General features: G+C 41.8%; 1 protein-coding gene across 1 annotated transcript in view; it reads right to left on the reverse strand.

Moving 5' to 3' along the window:
• The window catches only part of LOC112080438 (MAM domain-containing glycosylphosphatidylinositol anchor protein 1-like), a 333,781-nt gene that overhangs the window by 10,969 nt on the left and 300,503 nt on the right, over positions 1 to 22,309 (reverse strand). Inside the window, exons 16-18 of the mRNA XM_070442591.1 lie at positions 19,799 to 19,951; positions 18,666 to 18,827; positions 1,304 to 1,434 (exon numbers count right to left, since the gene is read on the reverse strand). Coding sequence (XP_070298692.1) covers positions 1,304 to 1,434; positions 18,666 to 18,827; positions 19,799 to 19,951 — 446 coding nt within the window. The remainder of the gene's footprint in view (positions 1 to 1,303; positions 1,435 to 18,665; positions 18,828 to 19,798; positions 19,952 to 22,309) is intronic.

The raw sequence follows: 22,309 nt of genomic DNA on the forward strand, positions 1-22,309 counted from the left end.
TGTGTTATCCTCAAAGTGGGCAGAGAAGGTGTTTAGCTTGTCCGGAAGCAAGACGTAGGTGTTCGCGACATGGCTAGTTTTTCTTTTGTAGTCTGTGATTGTCTGTAGACCCTCCCACATACGTCTCGTGTCTGAGCCGGTGAATTGCGACTCAACTTTGTCTCTATACTGACGTTTTGCCTGCTTGATTGCCTTGCGGAAGGAATGACTACTCTGTTTGTATTCTGCCATATTCCAACTAGCAGGTTGCTGACTGGCAAACCAATATGTGCATGTTCCTCTACTGTAAATACACACATTCAAACACATGTGTACACATACATAAGAGCCGTATATCCAAACTCTTACAATGACCCAGATAAAACACAGATGTACACACACACACACATATACACACACAAACACACACATGCGCGCACACACACACACACACACACGCTATATAGACTTGACTCAGCACAAACGGGGGACCTGGGGAGATGAGATGGAGCCCTGAGCGGTAATCACTGCACACTACACACACCGCACACTGAGTCAGCGCTTCAGCACGCCTGACCTCCATAGGGATGAGTGGGAGTAAAGTGCAACTGAGGCTCCTGTGGAGCCGAGTGGACCTCCATAGCGTGCCAACCAGGAATATCAGCACACACACACACACACACGCTATATAGACTTGACTCAGCACAAACGGGGGACCTGGGGAGATGAGATGGAGCCCTGAGCGGTAATCACTGCACACTACACACACCGCACACTGAGTCAGCGCTTCAGCACGCCTGACCTCCATAGGGATGAGTGGGAGTAAAGTGCAACTGAGGCTCCTGTGGAGCCGAGTGGACCTCCATAGCGTGCCAACCAGGAATATCAGGCTTACTCATGACCAGGGATGGGCAGGACGACTGCATTTGGTAAAACATATTTACATTTTTGCAAATCTTTGGTATTTGTTTTTGTTTACAAATCACTTTATTTTGTACAATAAAGCACTGAACATTCTGTGGATTACCCATTCTCATCATAAATCATCGGCGTCCTGTAAAAACCCTGGGTAAAACTTTATTTGGACAATCCGGACTATCCAAATAACGTGTGAGCAAACCTTGTGTCAGAATTGTTTTTGATTTCATTTTTTACATTAGTAGTCATCGCCCTACAATGTGCTGTGAAAGTTTCTCGACTCTCAAGTTCGAGAAAACTTTCAAATGAATGTTTTTCCAGAATGCCGATTGAATCTAAAGCAGTCATTGGAATATTTTGTCAATAAGGTACATTTTTGTCCAGGCATGCTCGTGGACGGCCTTACCTGGAAGGGTCCGCTGGGGTTGACAATGATGTTGGCCTGGTTCCAGTCAGGACCCTGGTTCCCAATCAGGCTCCAGACCTTAGTGTCCACAGAGGCGATGCTCTTCACCCTCAGCCACACGTCCAGGGTACCTACATGTTGGGGTAGAGAGGGGAGAACAGAGCTTATTGAGAGGCTTTGGAGGGGGGTTTGGGTGTGTGTGTGTGTGTGTGTGTGTGTGTGAGGGGTCTTGTTCTTCTATCCTTGTGGGGACATTTCCCACATCCCCACGAGGACAAAGGCTATCTTAAAATTAGGAGTTAGGGCAAGGGTTACAATTAGGGTTAGGGGTTAGGGAAAATAGAAAAAAAAAGGCTAGAAAAATCAAGCGATGCTCGAGAAAACTTGTGTTCAGTTTCTGTCTATTTTCACTGTTGTGTTTTGTACCTCAATCTAAGTTTATTAGATGTAAGTTTATTAGAAGTTCATTTTCCTTTTCTGCTGAGAGCACTTTCCTTTGTTTCTGCGCCCTGCCTAGATTTGAGACTGAATAATATATTGGGTTCTCTTAAGCACAAGTAGTAGCGGTAATTCAATGCATACGTTAGGTTGGCTGTCTCCCTGGCTTAATGCTCCCCACCCACTTCACAGGAGAGCCATTTGAACGTAACCTTTTTTTAGTCAAAATGATTTTCTTCTTCTGAAATGCCATCTTTCATGTGCCTTAATAACAAACTTGTATGYCGTCTGTAAATACGAATACAATTGTAAAATTACGAACTTAGCACCCGATGTCACAGGAAGGCCAAAAAGATAATCAAGGACAACAACCTGCCTGTTCACACCACTACCATCCAGAAGGCGAGTTCAGTACAAGTGCATCAAAGCCGAGACACTGTAAAACAGCTTGTGAGAGGCTGCTGCCTACATTGAGACCCAATCACTGGCCACTTTAATAAATGGATCACTAGTCACTTTATACAATGCCATTTTAATAATGTTTACCTATCTAACATTACTCATGTCATATGTATATACTGTATTTTATACCGGTTGGGATGGTGTTCTTCGGCTTACAAGCCTCCCCCTTTTTCCTCCAAACATAACGATGGTCATTATGGCCAAACAGTTCTATTTTTGTTTCATCAGACCAGAGGACATTTCTCCAAAAAGTACAATCTTTGTCCCCATATGCAGTTGCAAACCGTAGTCTGGCTTTTTTATGGCGGTTTTGGAGCAGTGTCTTCTTCCTTGCTTAGCGGACTTTCAGGTTATATCCATATAGGACTGGTTTTACTGTGGATATAGTGTCACGTTCCTGACCTGTTTTCTGTTAGTTTTGTATGTGTTAGCTGGTCAGGACGTGAGTTTGGATGGGCAGTCTATGTTTTCTGTTTCTATGTTGGTTTAAAGGGTGACCTGATATGGCTCTCAATTAGAGGCAGGTGGTTGTCATTTCCTCTGATTGAGAGTCATATTAAGGTAGGTGTTTTCACACTGTTTGTTGTGGGTGGTTGTTTCCTGTGTCAGTGTTTGTTGCACCATACGGGACTGTATCGTGAGTTCGTTTTGTTTGTAGTCAGTACTTGTTCGTTCGTTCTTCGTTACGTGTAAGTTCGTCGTCCAGGTCTGTCTACTTCGTTTGTTGTTTTTGTAGTTTGTTTAAGAGTATTTCGTTTCGTCTTTGTCTTGTTAAATAAATATTATGTCTAACTCCAACGCTGCATTTTGGTCCTCAAATCCCTACTCCTCCTCTTCGTATGAAGAGGAGGAGGAACTTCGTTACATATAGATACTTTTGTACCTGTTTCCTCCAGCATCTTCACAAGGTCCTTTGCTGTTGTTCTGGGATTGATTTGCACTTTTCGCACCAAAGTACGTTCATCTCTAGGAGACAGAACGCGTCTACTTCCTGAGCGGTAGACAGCTGCGTGGTCCCATGGTGTTAATACCTGCGTACTATTGTTTGTAAAGATGAACGTGGTACCTTCAGGCATTTGGAAATTGCTCCCAACAATGATGTCAAGCAAAGAGGCACTGAGTTTGAAGGTAGGCCTTGAAATACATCCACAGGTAGACCTCCAATTGACTCAAATTATGTCAATTAGCCTATTAGAAGCTTCTAAAGCCATGACATCATTTTCTGCAATTCTCCAAGTTGTTTAAAGGCACAGTCAACTTCGTGTAACTTCAGACCCACTGGAATTTGTCTGTAAATAATTGTTGGAAAAGTGACTTGTGTCATGCACAAAGTTGATGTCCTAACCGACCTGCCAAAAACTATAGTTTGTTAACAAGACATTTGTGGAGTGGTTGAAAAACGAGTTTTAATGACTCCAACCTAAGTGTATGTAAACTTCGCTACTGTTATTGTACTGCTGCTCTTTAATTATTTTTAATAAAACATTTTAATTAATCTATATTTTATTTAACACTTCTTTTTCTTAAAACTGCATTGTTGGTGAAGGGCTTGTAAGTAAGCATTTCACTGTAAGGTCTACACCTGTTGTATTCGGCGCATGTAACCAATACAATTTGATTTAATCAAGAAACAACTTGACAGAGCTTCAATAATTTTTTTTATAGAATAATGTGCAAATATTGTACAATCAAGGTCTTGACGCTAGGGGTCAGATTTATTTTTTTAATTTTTGTAAATAACATTCCCAAGGTAAACGGACTATTTCTCAGGTCCAGATCGTAGAATATGCATATAATTTACAGATTAGGATAGAAAACACTCCAAAGTTTCCAAAACTGTCAAAATATTGTCTGTGACTATAACAAAACTGAATATGTCACCCGGAAGTGATTTTTTTTATTTTTTATCTGTGTTTCATTTCCCGTCTTTCTTCCATTTAAAGGGGTATAAACCAGATTCCGTTTCCAAAGGCTTCCTCGGGCTGTGACCAGGCTTTAGACATAGTTTCAGGCTTTTATTTTGAAAAATGAGCGAGATTTTTCAAAACTAGTCAGGTGTCCTTTGATTAGTTCCTGCGAGCGAGAGGGGTAGCTCTCCATTTTCTTTCTCTCTTTTATTGAATAGGTTACGGTCCGGTTGAAATATTATCGATTACGTATGTTAAAAACAACCTGAGGATTGATTATAAAAAACATTTGACATGTTTCTACGAACATTACAGATACTTTTTGGAATTTTCGTTGAACGGAACGAGGCTGTGGTTTTCCTAATATAACGCGCAACCCAAATGGCGGGTTTTGTTATTAAAGTAATATTTATCGAACAAAAATAACATTTATTGTGTAACTGGGAGTCTCGTGAGTGCAAACATCCGTTCACCCGACCTAGAATACCTCACAATCAAATGCCAACCGTATTACCTCCCAAGAGAATTCTCTTCGGTTATAGTCACAGCTGTGTATATTCCACATTGCGCACACCAACATTTTGTTTTCAGACAAGCTAAACACCTTCTTCTCCCGCTTTGAGGATAACACAGTGCCACCAACGCGGCCCGCTAGCAAGGACTGTGGGCTCTCCTTCTCCGTGATCGACGTGAGTAWGACATTTAAGCGTGTTAACCCTCTCAAAGCTGCCGGCCSAAACTGCATCCCTAGCCGCGCCTTCAGAGCATGCGCAGACCAGCTGGCTGGAGTGTTTACAGACATGTTCAATCTCTCCCTATCCCAGTCTACTGTCCCCACATGCTTCAAGATGGCCACCATTGTTCCTGTACCCAAGAAAGCAAAGGTAACTGAACTAAATGACTTTCGCCCCGTAGCACTCACTTCTGACATCATGAAGTGCTTTGAGAGACTAGTCAAGGATCATATCAACTCTTTTTTACCTGACACCCTAGACCCACATCAATTTGCTTACCGCCCCAATAGATTCACAGACGATGCAATCGCCATCGCATTGCACGCTGCCCTAGCCCATCTGGACAAGAGAAATACCTATGTAAGAATGCTGTTCATTGACTATAGGTCAGCATAGTACCCTCCAAGCTCATCATTAAGCTTGGGGCCCTGGGTCTGAACCCCACCCTGTGGAACTGGGTCCTGGACTTCCTGACGGGCCGCCCCCAGGTGGTGAAGGTAGGAAGCAACAGCTTCACTTTGCTGATCCTCAACAATGGGGCCCCACAAGGGTGTGTGCTCAGCCCCCTTCTGTACTCCCTGTCCACCCATGACTGCGTGGCCACGTACGMCTCCAACTCAATCATCAAGTTTGCAGAAGACACAACAGTAGTAGRCTTGATTACCAAAAATGACGAGACAGCCTAAAGGGAGGAGGTGAGGGCCCTAGGAGTGTGGTGTCAGGAAATTAACCTTTCATGCAACGTCAACAAAACAAAGGAGCTGATCGTGGACTTCAGGAAACAGGGAGGGAGCACCCCCCTATCCACATCGATGGGACCGCAGTGGAGAAGGTGGAAAGCTTCAAGTTCCTCGGCGTACAAACTGAAATGGTCCACCCACACAGACGGTGTGGTGAAAAAGGCACAACAKCGCCTCTTCAACCTCAGGAAGCTGAAGAACTTTGGCTTGGCACCTAAAACCCTCACAAATTTTACAGATTGAGAGCATCCTGTCAGGCTGTATCACCACCTGGTACGGCAACTGCACCGCCCGAGCTAGAAACACAAGCATTTCTCTACACACGCAAAAACATCTGCTAAAYACATGTATGTGACCAATACAATTTGATTTGATTTTGGGTGTAAATGGATGAGAAAAATGGCTGTATTTACTTAAATTAGTTAAGAGAATATAATGTAACCATTGGTGTATAAAAATTTGATTTAGGGTGATGTCACCCTGTCTTTGTAATAATCCCGCCTCCTGAATCCAAGTATTTGACGTGGGGGAGGGGACCAGTAACTTTATGATCAAACTTTATCAATGTAGAAGCAACATTTTTCATACTTTGGTCATCATACTTTGATCTGGTTTTATCCAAATATCGTCACATTTCATGAAAAACATGATTTATGACTGTTGAACCCCTCCCATGGTGGTTGGTTGTTGGAGTGTGTCTGAAAACCAAGTGTGAYTTAGCATATTCATTGGTTAACTTTGACCTATCCTGGCATGTTGGTCTGATGAGTGTCTGATTGACAACTCCATTAGAACTGAGCTCCTCATCTCAGTCATTTCTGTGGTAGTCTACATTCTGATTATCTACCCTTTTCCCAAAGAGTGCACTCATTCACTCCCCCCTTATGGATTTAAAGGGTCGAAAAATCCAAGGACCGGTAAGGACCAATCTAATGCTTTTGAATGCATGGGGTGAGTGAATGAGTACACACTTTTGGAGAAGTGTAGAGACTTGGACTGAGTCTCTGCAGTTCAATTTAGTACTCACTCACTCACTGGCTGAATCCCAGTGGCTGAATCTCAAATCTCTCCCTAATCAACTCATCATCAAGCTTTGATTATTTAAATCAGCTGTCTACTGCAAGGGTCAAACCAAAACTTCCACCCAGGGGGGACCCAGGACTGAGTGGTGTAGGGGCTAATTAGCCCTGGGTTTCCTAAACTCGGTCCTCGGGATTCCAAGGGGTGCACGTTTTGTCTTTTTGCCCTAGCACTACACAGCTGATTGAAATAATCAACTAATCATCAAGCTTTGATCATTTCAATCAGCTGTGTAGTGTCAGGGGRAAAAAACTATATATGCACCCCTTGGGGTGCAGAGGACCGAGTTTGGGAGACGCTGAATTAGACCCTTCGACAACCACTTTGGCCAAAGCCGGCAWGGCTGCAGGCGTCAGAGCGAAGTGCTATCCCGACACGCACCGCGGTATGTTTGAAGTTTGGCCCATTTGATTAAAGAAGTATGGAGAGGCGTGCCTAATTATATGTCACATGCATTTGTTTGATTTTGAGACTTTTGTAACAGATGAGACATATATTCCTTGTATCATATTGAGACATATGTAACAGACGAAATAACTCCCAAATGAAATGTTTAACTGTTACTGAGGTTTATATCTTGTAAAACAACAGGGGGATTTGTTAGTTTGAATTTCATGTTCATTTAATTATTATTTAAAAGTGGAACATCATTCAAGTCACGAGTGTGTCCCATAGTTGATGGGTTTATTGATCCCCTCGCCACTCTCTGGAAGTTACCCTCTGAGTTTCGTCAGCAACACGTGACAATGGAGGGCCCTCTGAGCGACTTGGTAGAGGAGAGGGGGTGGTTTAGGATTCACAGACTCACTCACTGCCTCCCTCTATCAGATTTCAGATAAGACCCAAGTGCAGACTGTGTTGAAGTAACAATGTTTATTGCAACAACAGCGGCCGGCAAACGACAGGTCAAGCCAGGCAGGGGTCGATAATCCAGAGTAGTGGGGCCAAGGTACAGGACGGCAGGCAGGCCCAGGGTCAGGTCAGGCAGAGGTTGGTAATCCAGAGTAGGGGCAAAGGCACAGGACGGTAGGCAGGCTCAGTCAGGACAGGCAAGGGTCAAAACCAGGAGGACGAGAAAAAGAGAGACTGGGGAAAAGCAGGAGCTGAGACAAAACGCTGGTTGACTTGAACAAACAAGACAAACTGGCCCAGACAGACAGAAAACACAGGTATAAATACCCAGGGGATAAGTGGGTAAGATGGGTGACTTCTACACCGTGCTTCTACACTTGCATTGCTTGCTGTTTGGGGTTTTAGGCTGGGTTTCTGTACAGCACTTTGAGATATCAGCTGATGTACGAAGGGCTATATAAATAAATTTGATTTGATTTTGATTTGACTTCGAGGGGGGTGGAGACAGGTAAAACAAATCAGGTGACACCCTCACACACTCACTTAATCCTCTATCTGTCTGTCTTTCTCCCTCTCTCGCTCTATCCTCACTCTCCCTATTAATTACCCATAAGCCATGTTTCTGTGTCTCCCGCCCCCTCATTTTCCCTCTTTGGGCTCAGCGGCAGCATTAAACAACATTTAATGAGCTTTGGATCCATAAAAAAAATTGTACGGGTCTGGTTAGCCCAGAGAGAGAGAAAGAGGGACAGCAGCAGGACTGCCGAGGAATCATCAATGTTTATCACTTTTTGTTAACTTCTCTAGGATAGGTGGGACGGTAGCGTCCCACTTGGCCAAAATCCAGAAAAAATGTAGCGCGCCAATTTCAAATATATTACTATAAAAMTCAATCTTTCATGAAATCACACATGAAAGACACCAAATTAAAGCTACACATGTTGTGAATCCAGCCAACATGTCTGATTTCAAAAAGGATTTACGGGGAAAGCACACCAAACAATTATATTAGCTCAGTACATAGCCACAGAAAAACACAGCCATTTTCCCAGCAAAAGTAGTGTAGTAGTAACAAAAACCATTAATAATAATTAATCACTAACCTTTGAACATCTTCATCAGATGACACTCATATGACATCATGTTACACAATACATTTATGTTTTGTTCGATAATGTGCATATTTATATCCACAAATCTCGGTTTACATTGGCGCCATGTTCAGAAATGCCTCCAATATCCGGAGTAATTACAGAGAGCCACGTCAAATAACAGAAATACTCATCATAAACTTTGATGAAAGATACATGTTTTACATATAATTAAAGATACACTTGTTCCTAATGCAACCGCTGTCAGATTTAAAAAAAACTTTACGTAAAAAGCACACCATGCAATAATCTGAGACGGTGCTCAGATGTAACATTTTTCCGCCATGTTGGAGTCAACAGAAATACAAAATTACATCATAAATATTCCCTTACCTTTGATTATCTTCATCAGAATGCAGTGCCAGGAATCCTAGTTCCACAATAAATCGTTGTTTTGTTCGATAATGTCCATTACTTATGTCCAATTAGCTAATTGTGCTAGCATGTGTAGTACACGTGTCCAAATGCAAACGTCGGACGAAAACTTCAAAAAGTTATATTCCAGGTCAAATAAACTGGTCAAACTTAGTAGAGAATCAATCTTCAGGATGTTGTTATCATTTATATCCAATAAGGTTCCAACCGGAGAATTCTTTTCAGTCTCTATAAGTAACGGAACGCAAGACGATATAATGAGGAAAGCGCGTGACCAGGAACTGGCAATCTGCCAGACCACTGACTCATTCCCCTCCCATCCGGTCCCACAACACAGCATAAGCTTCMTTCCACGTTCTACTGACTGTTGACATCTAGTGGAAGGTGTATTAAGTGCAAACAGATCCATATATTACAGAGAATTGAATAAGCGATGACTTTAACAACGACCACTCTCAGAATTTTCACTTCCTGTTTGGATTTTTTCTCAGGTTTTTGCCTGCCATATGAGTTCTGTTATACTCACAGACATCATTCAAACAGTTTTAGACTTCAGAGTGTGTTCTATCCAATAGTAATAATAATATGCATATATTAGCGTGTGGGACAGAGTAGGAGGCAGTTCACTATGGGCACGAAATTCATCCAAAAGTGAAAATGCTGCCTCCTATACCAAAGAAGTTAATCGCCGCTTCTAAAATAGAGGGAGAGATGGAGGGGATGGAGAAAGAAGTGTGGAGAAAGAAAGAGGGAGGAGGAGGGACAAACAGGACTAGGAATTGGAGAGACAGATGAAGGAAAGAAAACCATGAGAGGGAGAGAAAGCGATGGAGAGAAAGAGAGCCTAGTTGCTATAGTGACACTACCGCTGACACTCCCTCACCCCCCTCCTTCCTCCCCAGGAGCTGAATCGTTGCATTCCTCCAGCAGTTGTCAACACTATTAAGAGTCACTCAATTTGTTATCTAGCACTTCAGTTCCTGAGAAATGGGTTTTCTACAGATGAAATGCAGAATTGTTGTTATTATCATTAGCCATGTTGCATGCGGCTCGACACAGGCCTCGTGGGATTTCATATTCCTGCTGCCTGAAGGACACAGAGGATATGAATAGAACAGAGTAGCGATGATGCATATATATGGCCATCTCTTATGCTGAAATACTGCATATCATGGGATATCGTGACAAAGATTGAATAGGAGTGGGAGATTGGCAGARTGTGTGTGGCACAGCACCAGCATTTGTAACCTCTCTTGCCATGTGAATGGGGTGTCTGGCCACACAAGACTGTTGTCCATTGGCAGCTTGCCTTTAGGGGCCTGTTCTCACTTGTTATAATAATGTGTATCTTTACATTTTTGTCATTTAGCAGACACTCTTATCCAGAGCGACTTACAGTAGTGAGTGCATACCGTTTCATACTTTTTCAAACTGGTCCCCCATTGGAATCAAACCCGCAACCCTGGCGTTGCAAGCACCATGCTCTACCGACTGAGCCACACAGGACGTTTCTTCCTGTTCCCTTTGAACTTATTAACAAGGCCAGTAAAGAAGAAGTGTCAAGTTTCTCAGACGTTTTCAGACTTAGTAGCCTTACCAAGCGCTAAGTAATCAGCTGTAATCAGCAATCAAGGCCCGTATTCAATCCGAATTGCCGAAGATCCTCCATCTCAGCAGTGTTTACTTTGAATGCAGCAAAGGTGGGACCAAGTCACTATTATTCGAGTCACAAGGTTTGAGTCTCAAGGCGAGTCACAAGTTTTCAATTCAAGTCTCATGTCAAGTAATAAAAATTATCTATACATGCAACGACTTGTTCAACTACAAATCTTGTCTATTACCTATTACCAGACAGCCCTTTTCATTTATTTTATTTGAACACATTTTGATTAGCAAATGTAATTGTAAAATAGGGACTTGTATCAGTTGTAAGGGCATGCAATCAGCAGAATGCAAGAGTGTAGATTTATTTACAGGTCTTGGTGATCCAATGATGAAAGCGTCGTATCACACAAAATATACAAGTAGATTTAACAAATATACTCAAGAAATAGCCCAAAAGAAATAGCTTGTCCTTTCTGAACGAAAACAGGTCGAGGGCAAAACTGTACAGGCTCCCCTTGAGAAACCAAACCGAGTCTGTCTAACAGGAGATCAAACAGGTAGGCCTACAATAACATAAGCACTTTGCCCCCAGGACCATACAATTACCCAATTTGCAATTACAACTGAYAAACTGGTTCTACAATGTAAAAAGCCATTTCCACATCCATTGTTACATTGGTACATTCATCTTAATCAGACAATGATTATTAATTATATTTCAACACCATTAATACATGGAACAAAGTTCAAAGTTCTAACTCAAAAGCGTGGAGYGCAGGTCACGTAGCCTTTTCAATGTGAACTGAGTCGAGCGCTCCCTTATTACGCACTACAAAAATGACAGGGACATACTGTACATAGGACACAGACACACGGAACTTGAAGATTACCCGGGAAATATGAACAAAGGAAACCATACATTGAATTAAATAAACACAACTTCTACTTGCAAACATTCATGTGCATGAATAAACATCGCACCCACTCAGAGGAGGGTAAGAAATGGTTGGMTAAATTAAAATGTATCGTAGGCCAACCAAACATGAAATGAAATCAAATTTATCACATGCGCCGAATACAACAGGTTAAGACCTTAACCAACAACACAGTTTTAAGAAATATAAGTGTTAAGTAAAAAAATAGATAAGTAAAAAATGTTTGTAGAGCAGCAGTAAAATAACAGTARCAAGGCTATATCCAKGGGGTACCGGTACAGAATAAATGTGCGGGKCACCGGTTAGTCGAGGTAATTGATGTAGGTAGAGTTAAAGTGACTAAGCATAGATAATAAACAGAGTAGCAGCAGCGTAAAAGATGGGGTGGGGGGACAGTGCAAATAGTCTGGGTAGCCATTTGATTAGCTGTTCAGGAGTCTTATGGCTTGGTGGTAGAAGCTGTTAAGAAGCCTTTTGGACCTAGACTTGGCGCTCCGGTACCACTTGCCGTGTGGTAGTAGAGAGAACACTCTATGACTAGTGACTCTATGACTACTCTTTGACAGTTTGTAGGGCCTTCCTCTGACACCGCCTGTTATAGAGGTCCTGGATGGCAGGAAACTTGGCCCCAGTGATGTACTGGGCCGTACACACTACCCTCTGTAGTGCCTTGTGGTCAGAGGCCGAGCAGTTGCCATACCAGGCAGCAGAGATGTTCTCAAGTCTTTGAGTCCAAGTCTCAAGTCTACCAACAGCTTTACGCTATGGAGGAACAACATACTCCATCATGGAAAGATCCRACTACCTCACAAAATAACTTTAACCCGACAAAAAAAAGAAAAACAGGTTMATTTACAGACACGGACGATTTACTTACCGTTGAAATAGAGGTTAGTGCTCTGGCTGAAATCCATGCAACACTGGAAAAGTTGTGTGAGGAGGCAGCAGGACTGAGGGGGAGTTTGGAGTTTAGCCATAGTGAAATTATCACGCTCCAAGGAGAGAACAAGGCACTCACAGCCAAGGTTAAAATCCACGATTCCAACTTGGATTGTCTACTCACGGAAAACAGGGTGATGAAGGAGTCGCTACTAGACATACAAAGTCGTAGCATGTGAGAAAATATKAATTTTTCTGGGATTCCTGAGGACGCATCCAATAATCTAGAGGGCGCGATCAGAGAATTCATGYGATCTGCCTTGAAACTTCCTATAGAGACTGTAAACAAGGTGGCTTTCCACCGAGTACACAGACTTGGAGCAACAAGACCAAGGGTCCCCGACCGATCATCGCAAAATTTGAACACTACCAACAAAAGGAGCTGATCAAAAGCAAGGGAAGGGAGCTTAAAGGGACCAAATTCGGTCTCAATGACCAATTTCCAAGGGAGATAAACGAACGTCGTAAGAGACTGTATCCGGTACAGAGGCAACAGAGGGAGAAGGGTAAGCRTGCCTTTCTCATTGTGGACAAACTCTTTATAGATGGACAGCTATTACGAGACAGCTCTATAACACCATGGCTGTACTAAATTCTACAGGAACCTCAGGTTACGAAAGAAAGAAAGTATGGGAACTGTAAAAATATCTGAACAGTATGAAGTGGATATGAACACACACGTACTCAATAACATGCTCGCTTACACATACGGACTTATACATACACACACACACACCTGATCTCACTCGCTCTCTTCTTTCACCTCTTCTCTCCCACTCTCACCTCTCTCTCTCTCTATTGTCGAGAACTGTTTTATAATTGAATATGTTTCTTGTTTATCTATCTTTTTTATGTATTTGTCTAAAAGTTTATATATGTTTACAACAAGCAGGGGGAAGATATCAGAATGGGGGCATTGGGGAATAATAACATTGTACGGAATACTTTTGTACTGTAGTGAAGCCGTCTCGAGTAATGCAAGGTCTCTTTCATGATCAGGTGAAACGTCAATTGCTATGGAAATGCTGGGATGTGTTTTTCAATTATGTTAAAGATAATTATGATGCAACCATGACGGTGATACGATATGGATAACAATTATCATCATGAATATTAAGGCTATACGCACTACATGTTACACACATAGACACTCAACCATGGAATAGCGGGGACTGTGAAGCAGCAAATACATAGGCTGTGGAGAGCCGACACAGCGGTGAAACTTCCAACAGACCAGAGCGGCGTCCGGATACTGGGGTGGAAGAAAATGTAGGTGGGCGTGGGTGCCCCAGTAGCTTATGTAGGTTTGCTACTTGCTTGCTAAGTGTAGCTACTTCGCTCCTGTAGTCCTCCGCAAGCAAGCAGTTGCTACATTGAAAGTCAGCGCGGTCCACATTGTCCCGGAACAAAGCAAAGTAAACGCAGCTCCTGCAACGCTGGAAACGTTCAATAGCGGCCTCCATTTAAGACCGCCGAGCCAGCTAAGCTAGCTTGGCTTTTGCGTCTCTCCCCCTATACGGAATCTGGCAGGATCCTGGGACAGATAGCAGTACTCACAGCAATTTAGCCCAACACAGCCGGAGGATTCAAATATAAAATAAAAGTATAGAAAAACACTGTCAGCTTTTAAACCGAGGTCTTTATTTCAGGTTTCAGCGTTCGACAGGTTTCAGTTTCGGCGTTCAACAGCGTTCAACAGCAACAAACATACATCGCGCTCTGATGACGTGTAACACTGGATCTATAGGACCTGGATCTATTGTACACCCAACCATTGTTGTAATGTTTTAAAATTGTATAACTGCCTTAATTTTGCTGAACCCCAGGAAGAATAGCTGCTGCCTTGGCCACAGCTAATGGGGATCCATAATAAATACAAATACAAATATAGGAAGGGGTCATTGTTTACAAGTTGCAAGCTATCCCATAAAGCCATCGGCAAAAAACACATATTTTCATCTTCTCCGGAGTCTSGCAGCGCAACAAATCCAACTGTAAATCCAAGTGCTATGCACACGCCTGCAAAAAAAAATCCCTCTGTAACCTTTGCTACAGTGAAACACTAAAGGTTCCTCCAAGAACCCCTTAACTAACCAATCATGCAAATATGAACCCATTGACTGCAATGGCTCCTTGAGGAACTCCAGGGTTCCTTGAGAATCTCCAGGATTACTCGAGTCACCCCTAATGCGTTGGATGCTAAGATGAATTGCGCTGCCCTATTTATAGATTTGTCAAAAGCTTTTGATACTGTTGATCATTCTATCTTATTGAGTAAGTTGTCTGTGTTAGGCCTTGGCACTGAAGCCAGTTTGTGGTTTCACAACTATCGTAGTGACAGAACCCAGGCTATTATGATAGACGGGGTTAAATCCACATTTCTTGAAGYGCTTAAAGGGGTACCCCAGGGTTCGATTTTGGGGCCATTGTTGTTCACGTTGTATATAAATGATATTGGAAATACTGTTAGCACCTATAACATTCATCTCTACGCAGCTGACACAGTTATTCATTCCTGTGGCTCTTCAGTGCTGCAGGCCATTCAAGACCTTCAGCATGGTTTTGACTCAATCCCAAAATCACTTTCTGATCTTAAATGATGTTAAATGCAAATAAAACAAAGTTTATGTTGTTCTCTAGGTCTCGTAATGTTGACCCTGAGGACTTGCGTATTTGCACTCCAATTGGAGCCCAAATTGAGCAAGTTTCTCACTATAAGTACTTGGGTATCTGGATTGATGACAAGTTGTCTTTTAAAACACAAATTGAAAACTTGACAAAGCTAAGATCTATGATTGTTTCTTATATAGAAATAAATCCTGTCTCAGTTCTGAAAATAGAAGGAAGATTGTTCTCCGTGAAATTAGCTACACTACATTATTTATGTGCTTGTGGCAGCCTCTGTTTTGGACTCAGTATTCCATTCAGCAATACTTTTTATCACTGGGGACGGTTTTAGGACTCTTATGCGTGGAACAATACACATAATTCATGCAATTAGATATTCGGTTGCCTTTCAGGCTTTTATGTTAGGGAATGCGATTTTCTTAAATATGTTTAATGTTGTGTATTATGTGTTTTATTATAGTGTGTTTTAGTTGTAAAGTTTATGTAGGGCTGTTGTGTTTTATTTATGTATTAGGTTTTATTTGTAAACATATACAGGGCTCTCTGGTAAAATAGTTTTATTTCAATGTGACTCCTAGTTTAAATAAAGGTTTAAATAAAGGTGAATAATAATTCTAAGAGTGTAGGGGAATTCCCTCTAAAATAAGGGCTGGGATTAATGGACTACTGTCTCTCCACTTCCATTTTGACCAGCTGATCTTCCTTGTCTTCTAGGGTCATGGCAGTCTGACTTAAAGAGTCAGCCCTTATTAAAAAAGCATTACTCTAGCCTTGAGAAGTGAGTCGATAATGCCTCGGAACGGAGGGAGGATATTTCAGGAGTGTGTCTGGTGTCTGGTCTGCCACATTCAGAAGAGACATAGAGGTAGTGCGGAAGGGAGAGAGATAGCAGGGAGGGAGAATGAGAGAATAAGGAAAAGGAGAAAATGTGTTGAGTGGTCTGGGTGAGGGTTCAGGGGCAGTCAGTGGGCAACGACTAATTAAACAATTTGAGAATGGAGAGAGGGATAAAGAGAGAGAGATAGAGAGAGAGAGATTCAATGCCAATTCAAGGTTTGCAGGACTGAGGAACTGGAAGAGAGGTGTGCATCCCTTAACAGAATTAAGAGGTTGTGATCGATTTGGGATCTAGGCATCGGTCTTCCTCCTACACTTCCCTATACAACAGATACAACCACTCTTCTACAATATGATAGATTAGAATCACTTCATTTTCCGCAGAGGGAACACCTCTAACTACACCACTTAGAGTACCTGTAGAGTGACGGGGGGGACAATGGTTCCAAGGGGAACAAACACACACACTTACACACACACACACACACCCATTCACAAACAGCTTTGTTTTAACACACTCAGATCCTCTACACCCATTAATCAGCAGGGCCAGGTTGTTGACATGGACGAAGTGTGCCACAAGATCTATGCACTCGATAAACCCGTCCGATAGCACGCGCTATGATGAACCACTTCCCCAGTGACTGATTGCGTCATGCCCCCTCTCGTAAATCACCCAGCGACAACCCCTCTGCCCCCTTCTCTTACCACCACTACCTGCTTTTGAGGAGTACACACACATGCATCCCGGGACACACCTGACAGGGTGTATTTGACATCTGTCTATGTCCTTWTTGTCCCATCTATCTATGTCCTTATGTGCTTATTGTCGTCTCCTGTCCAGTCTAAGTAAGACAATGATAAAGTAAGCATGCCCACTTTGTCCTGGCTAGGGAGACTGTCTCACGGCAGCAGCAAGGGCTATGCCAGTCTGCCCTGTGTGTGTGTGCATGTGTGTGCACGTAAATGTGAACATTTGTCTGTGTGTATGTGTGTGTTTGTGCTGCGTGCGTATGGAGTATGTCTGGCTGTCTGCGTGCGTGCTTGTGCGTCCATGCATGTATGTGTGTGTGTGCACGTCGATGTACACTCAGGGGTTAAATTGGGCCGGGTCCCCACGGGCACGAGACCCTGCACTTAAAAAAAGGTTTGGACCTTTTTTCTCAATTTTCGCCCAAAATTACATACATGTATCCAAATCTAACTGCCGGTAGGTCAGGACCTGAAGCAAGGATATGCATATTCTTGACACCATTTGAAAGGAAACACTTTGAAGTTTGTGGAAATRTGAAATTAATGTAGGAGAATATAACACATTAATTAGATCTGGTAAAAGATAATATTTAAAAAAAAATATGCATTTAAAAACAATTTGGTACCATTTTGTTTGAAATGCAAGAGAAATTCCGTAATGTATTATTCCAGCTCAGGTGCAGTTTAGATGTTGGCCACTAGATGGCAGCAGTGTATGTGCAACGTTTTAGACCGATCCAATGAACCATTGCAAAAAGGGTGTATCAAGACTGCCCAAATGTACTTCATTGGTTTATTAATTTGTTTTCAAGTTCATAATTGTGCACTCTCCTCAAACAATAGCATGATGTTATTTCACTGTAATAGCTACTGTAAATTGGACAGTGCCATTAGATTAACAAGAATTTAACCTTTCTGCCCATATCAGATATGTCTATGTCCTGGGAAATGTTCTTGTTACTTACAAACTCATGCTAATCACATTAGCCTATGTTAGAGACCATGCTTTTACAATGGAAAGTATAAGGGCATACTAGAAATTAGCTCCCTGGATGCAATTCCTATGGCTTCCACAGGGTGTCAGCAGTCTGTTCAAGGTTTCAGGCTTGTAATTTCAAAAACGAAGAAGAAATATCAGTTTTAGTACAGGGACATAGTCTTGGAAATTCGTGTTTGCGCGCGCCATGAAGACAGAACGCACCTGCTAAAATCGGTTTCCTATTGAACATACTTCTTTCCGTAAGAAATATTATAGTTTCATTACATTTTAGGGTATCTGAGGAGTAAAGAGAAACATATTTTGACTTGTTGGAATAAAGTTTAGGGGTAGGTTTTCGGATTSCTTTCTCTTTCTGTTGAACGAGTGGATTACTCAAATCGATGGCGCCAACTAAACTGACTTTTTGGGATATAAAGAAGGATTTTATTTAACAAAATGACACTACATGTTATAGCTGGGACCCTTTGGATTACAAATCAGCTGAAGATTTTTTTAAAGTAAGTGAATATTTAATCGCTATTTGTGAATTTATGAAACCTGTGCCAGTGTAAAAATATTTTGATGTGGGGCGCCGTCCTCAAACAATCGCATGGCATGCTTTTGATGTAATAGCTACTGTAAATCAGACAGTGCAGTTAGATTAACAAGAATTTAAGCTTTCAACCGATATAAGACACTTACATGTACCTAAATGTTTAATATCCATCATTTGTATGATTATTTATTGAATTGCGCACCCTCCAGTTTCACCGGAAGTTGTCCCGCTAGCGGGACACTTAGCCCTAATAGGTTTTAAGGCCCTGCAAAACAAGTGTCCTGTCCAGGGGGTGTACTTGTACATCAAGCTGCCTCACACTACAGAAACATTCTAGCTTAGACAAGGTTACTTACTTTTACTTCTGACCCGGTGTTGCTTATGTACTCACCGGTCTGCTTGCCCTTCATGTGGTAGAAGAAAGAGATGCAGTAAGGGAGACAACCAGAACCCTTGGGGCCCCTGGTAGCGGTGACGTTGTAGAGGGGGGACAAGAGACGGGCAGTGTCCCCCGGTACCCGGGGACGAGAGGCCTCAATGTACATGTAGCAACCTGGACGGGTGGTAGAGGGGAGACAGAGGGTTGGGTTAGAGACAGTGGATTTGGTCCCCTTTTATATGTGGGTTTATCTGTAAATCCTTGTGAATTCTGTGTGACACAAATAGGTATGACAGTTGTAAGTGCTATGAAATAATGTGCACCTACGTTAATATATTCTCATTGGCCCTGTGTCCAAAGTTTAAAAAATATGTTGATTTTACATCCTTTTTGGATCATTTCTGCTCAAAAAACCTGGGCCCATATTACCAAAGTGCCTAATAGAAGAGTGCTGATCTAGGATCAGTATTGCCTTTTAAGCCATAACGAATAAAAGGGGGGACCTGATCCTAGATCAGAAATGCTGCAGCTCCACACTCGAAAATGAGAATAAAGGTTGCTTATCCATTCTGAAGATTCCCCACAACAAAATCCCCTCCGAAGCTTCACATTAAAGGTTGAACACTAACAGTTTTGTAGCTTGAATGAGGCTTAAAGGCGTGTGTCAGTTCCTCAAGGGCCTATGCAAATCCCAATGTTGGAGTAACTAACACTTTATTACTATATAAAGAGGTCATTGCATTTTGGATGACTGTCACGGAGCTCTTTGTAATCAGCAATGCTAATATGATATTAGCACGTGTAATATGTATAAACATTCAAGGACATTTTGTATTTGTAGTGTACAAGCTTTATATGATGAACAGGAATGACATTAGGCCATGCCTCACATCTTCTGATATGCTACTGCTACAATATATTATTAAAAATGTAAAAAGTTTTCCCCCTTCCATCACAAAAAGTTTCCTGTTTGAACATTTACACAGGCAGCCCGGTATATGCGTATTTTGAGAAAAGATATGCATCATGTCACAGGAGTTCCTCGAAGAAAATGTTAAGAGGAGTTTCTCGAGAAACCTTTGTGGCAATTTTTAGAACCTCAAAAGGTTATTCCAGGCTCCTTTACATCTAAGAGTGTAGTCTACCTTCTTTGGTGCCACTCCTGTCCATCTCTGGGCCGGTGTTGGATGAACGCTTGGGGTTCTGGGTCAGGTGGTTCTGTCTTGTCCAATCAAAATTGTCGCCCCGGTCCTGGGAGAAACCGCAGATGTGCTTGTCCTCAAAGCCACAGACATGGTCTATCAGAAAAAGAAATGTGAAGAAAGAAGGCGTTATAAAAATTGTGATTCAGAGATAATGAGCAATGACATTGAGAGACGAAAAATAGGGAAGAGTGAGGGATCACAGAGAGAAGAAGAGAGACAAAAGAGGAAGGAGTGAGGGATCACAGAGAGAGGAAGAGGGAAGAGTGAGGGATMACAGAGAGAAGAAGTGAGAAAAAAGAGGGACACATTATCAAGACACAGAACTGAGAGAGAGGGAGAGTATGAAAGAAAAAATGAAAGCGAGATATAGTAGGGAAAGCCAGGGCGGGAGAGACTAACAGAAAAAGAACTTAGGAGAGACAGTTTGAAGTTTAAAAATGACTAGTTAATCACATGGGAATCAGCTCCTAGCATTTCAACAATAATTCGCTGTCTGTTTCAACTCAATCACACAAACTAATGAAAAACAATCCTCCAACTATCCACACAGTTGCTACCAACAACAACAATCACATCAATTTCAACCCATCACATGAATCCACTGTGTTGTGGAAAACTACTGTCATGACTGTCCTGTGAGGATCACAATGGGTCAGATCAGCTTGGCAACGGCTGACAGTAACCAGACCCTCTCCCACCTGCAAAGGGGGGAGGAGGGAACTGCCGGGTTGAAAGCTCACATTTGGTTGTAAATTAAGCAGGAGAGGACTCTCTCTTTAACTTTAGTATCAACCAAAGGAATGTCTGTTCCCACCCAAAACTCTAACATCCAAAAAGTGAATAATGTAATAATATTTCTAACATAACAATATGAATGTAATATTGTTTTTCATTTTGTGATGTCATTAAAAACTGTATGGATGAAATACTGTAACTTGAAAGGTACAGTTGAAGTCGGAAGTTTACATACACTTAGGTTGGAATCATTAAAACTTGTTTTTCAACCAATCCACAAATGTCTTGTTAACAAACTATAGTTTTGGCAAGTCGGTTAGGACATCTACTTTGTGCATGACACAAGTAATTTTTCCAACAATTGTTTTTCAAACACGTATAATTCACGGAATCACAATTCCAGTTGGTCAGAAGTTTACATACACTAAGTTGACTGTGCCTTCTCTAGGATAGGGGGCAGCATTTTCACGTTTGGATGAAAAGCATACCCAAATTCAACTGCCAGCTACTCATCCCCAGAAGATAAGATATGCATATTATTAGTAGATTTGGATAGAAAACACTCTRAAGTTTCTAAAACTGTGTGAATCATGTCTGTGAGTATAACAGAACTAATTTAGTGAAACCCCGCGGACAAACCATTCAGATTTATTTTTTGAGRTCACTCTTTTCAATGAGTTTTCATTGGGAATCCAGATTTCTAATTGACCTTCTTGCAGTTCCTACCACTTCCACTGGATGTCAACAGTCTTTAGAAATTGGTTGAGGTTTTCTCCTTTGTGTAATGAAGAAGTACGGCCATCCAGAACGAGGGTAACTTGAAGTGTACTGTTAGATAGAGGCGCGTGACCAGAAAGCTAGCTACAGTTTGTTTTAATCCTGTATTGAACACAGATCATCCCGTCTTCAATTTGATCGATTATTTACGTAAAAAAAATACCTAAAGTTGTATTACAAAAGTAGTTTGAAATGTTTTGGCAAAGTTTACAGGTAACTTTTGAGATATTTTGTAGTCACGTTGCACAAGTTGGAACCAGTGTTTTTCTGGATCAAACGCGCCAAATAAATTGACATTTTGGATATATATAGACGGAATTAATCGAACAAAAGGACCATTTGTGATGTTTATGGGACATATAGGAGTGCCAACAACAGAAGCTCTTCAAAGGTAAGGCATGAATTATATTTTAATTTCTGCATTTTGTGTCGCGCCTGCAGGGTTGAAATATGCTTCTCTCTCTTTGTTTACTATGGTGCTATCCACAGATAATAGCATCGTTTGCTTTCGCCGAAAAGCCTATTTGAAATCTGACATGTTGGCTGGTTTAGAAGTGTAGCTTTAATTTAGTGTATTGCATGTGAATTTCATGAAAGTTTGATTTTATAGYCATTCATTTGAATTTGGCGCTCTGCATTTTTACTGGCTTTTGGCCAAGTGGGACGTTAGCGTCCCACATATCCCAGAGAAGTTAAACAGCTTGGAAAATTCCAGAAAATTATGTCATGGGTTTAGAAGCTTCTGATAGGCTAATTGACATAATTTGAGTCAATTGGAGGTGTACCTGTGGATGTATTTCCAGGCCTACCTTCAAACTCAGTGCCGCTTTGCTTGACATCATGGGAAAATCAAAAGAAATCAGCCAAGACATCAGAAAAAAATTGTAGACCTCCACAACTCTGGTTCATCCTTGAGAGCAATTTCTAAATGCATGAAGG

The sequence above is a fragment of the Salvelinus sp. IW2-2015 genome, unplaced genomic scaffold, assembly GCF_002910315.2.
Source record: "Salvelinus sp. IW2-2015 unplaced genomic scaffold, ASM291031v2 Un_scaffold16326, whole genome shotgun sequence".
Lineage (NCBI taxonomy): Eukaryota > Metazoa > Chordata > Actinopteri > Salmoniformes > Salmonidae > Salvelinus > Salvelinus sp. IW2-2015.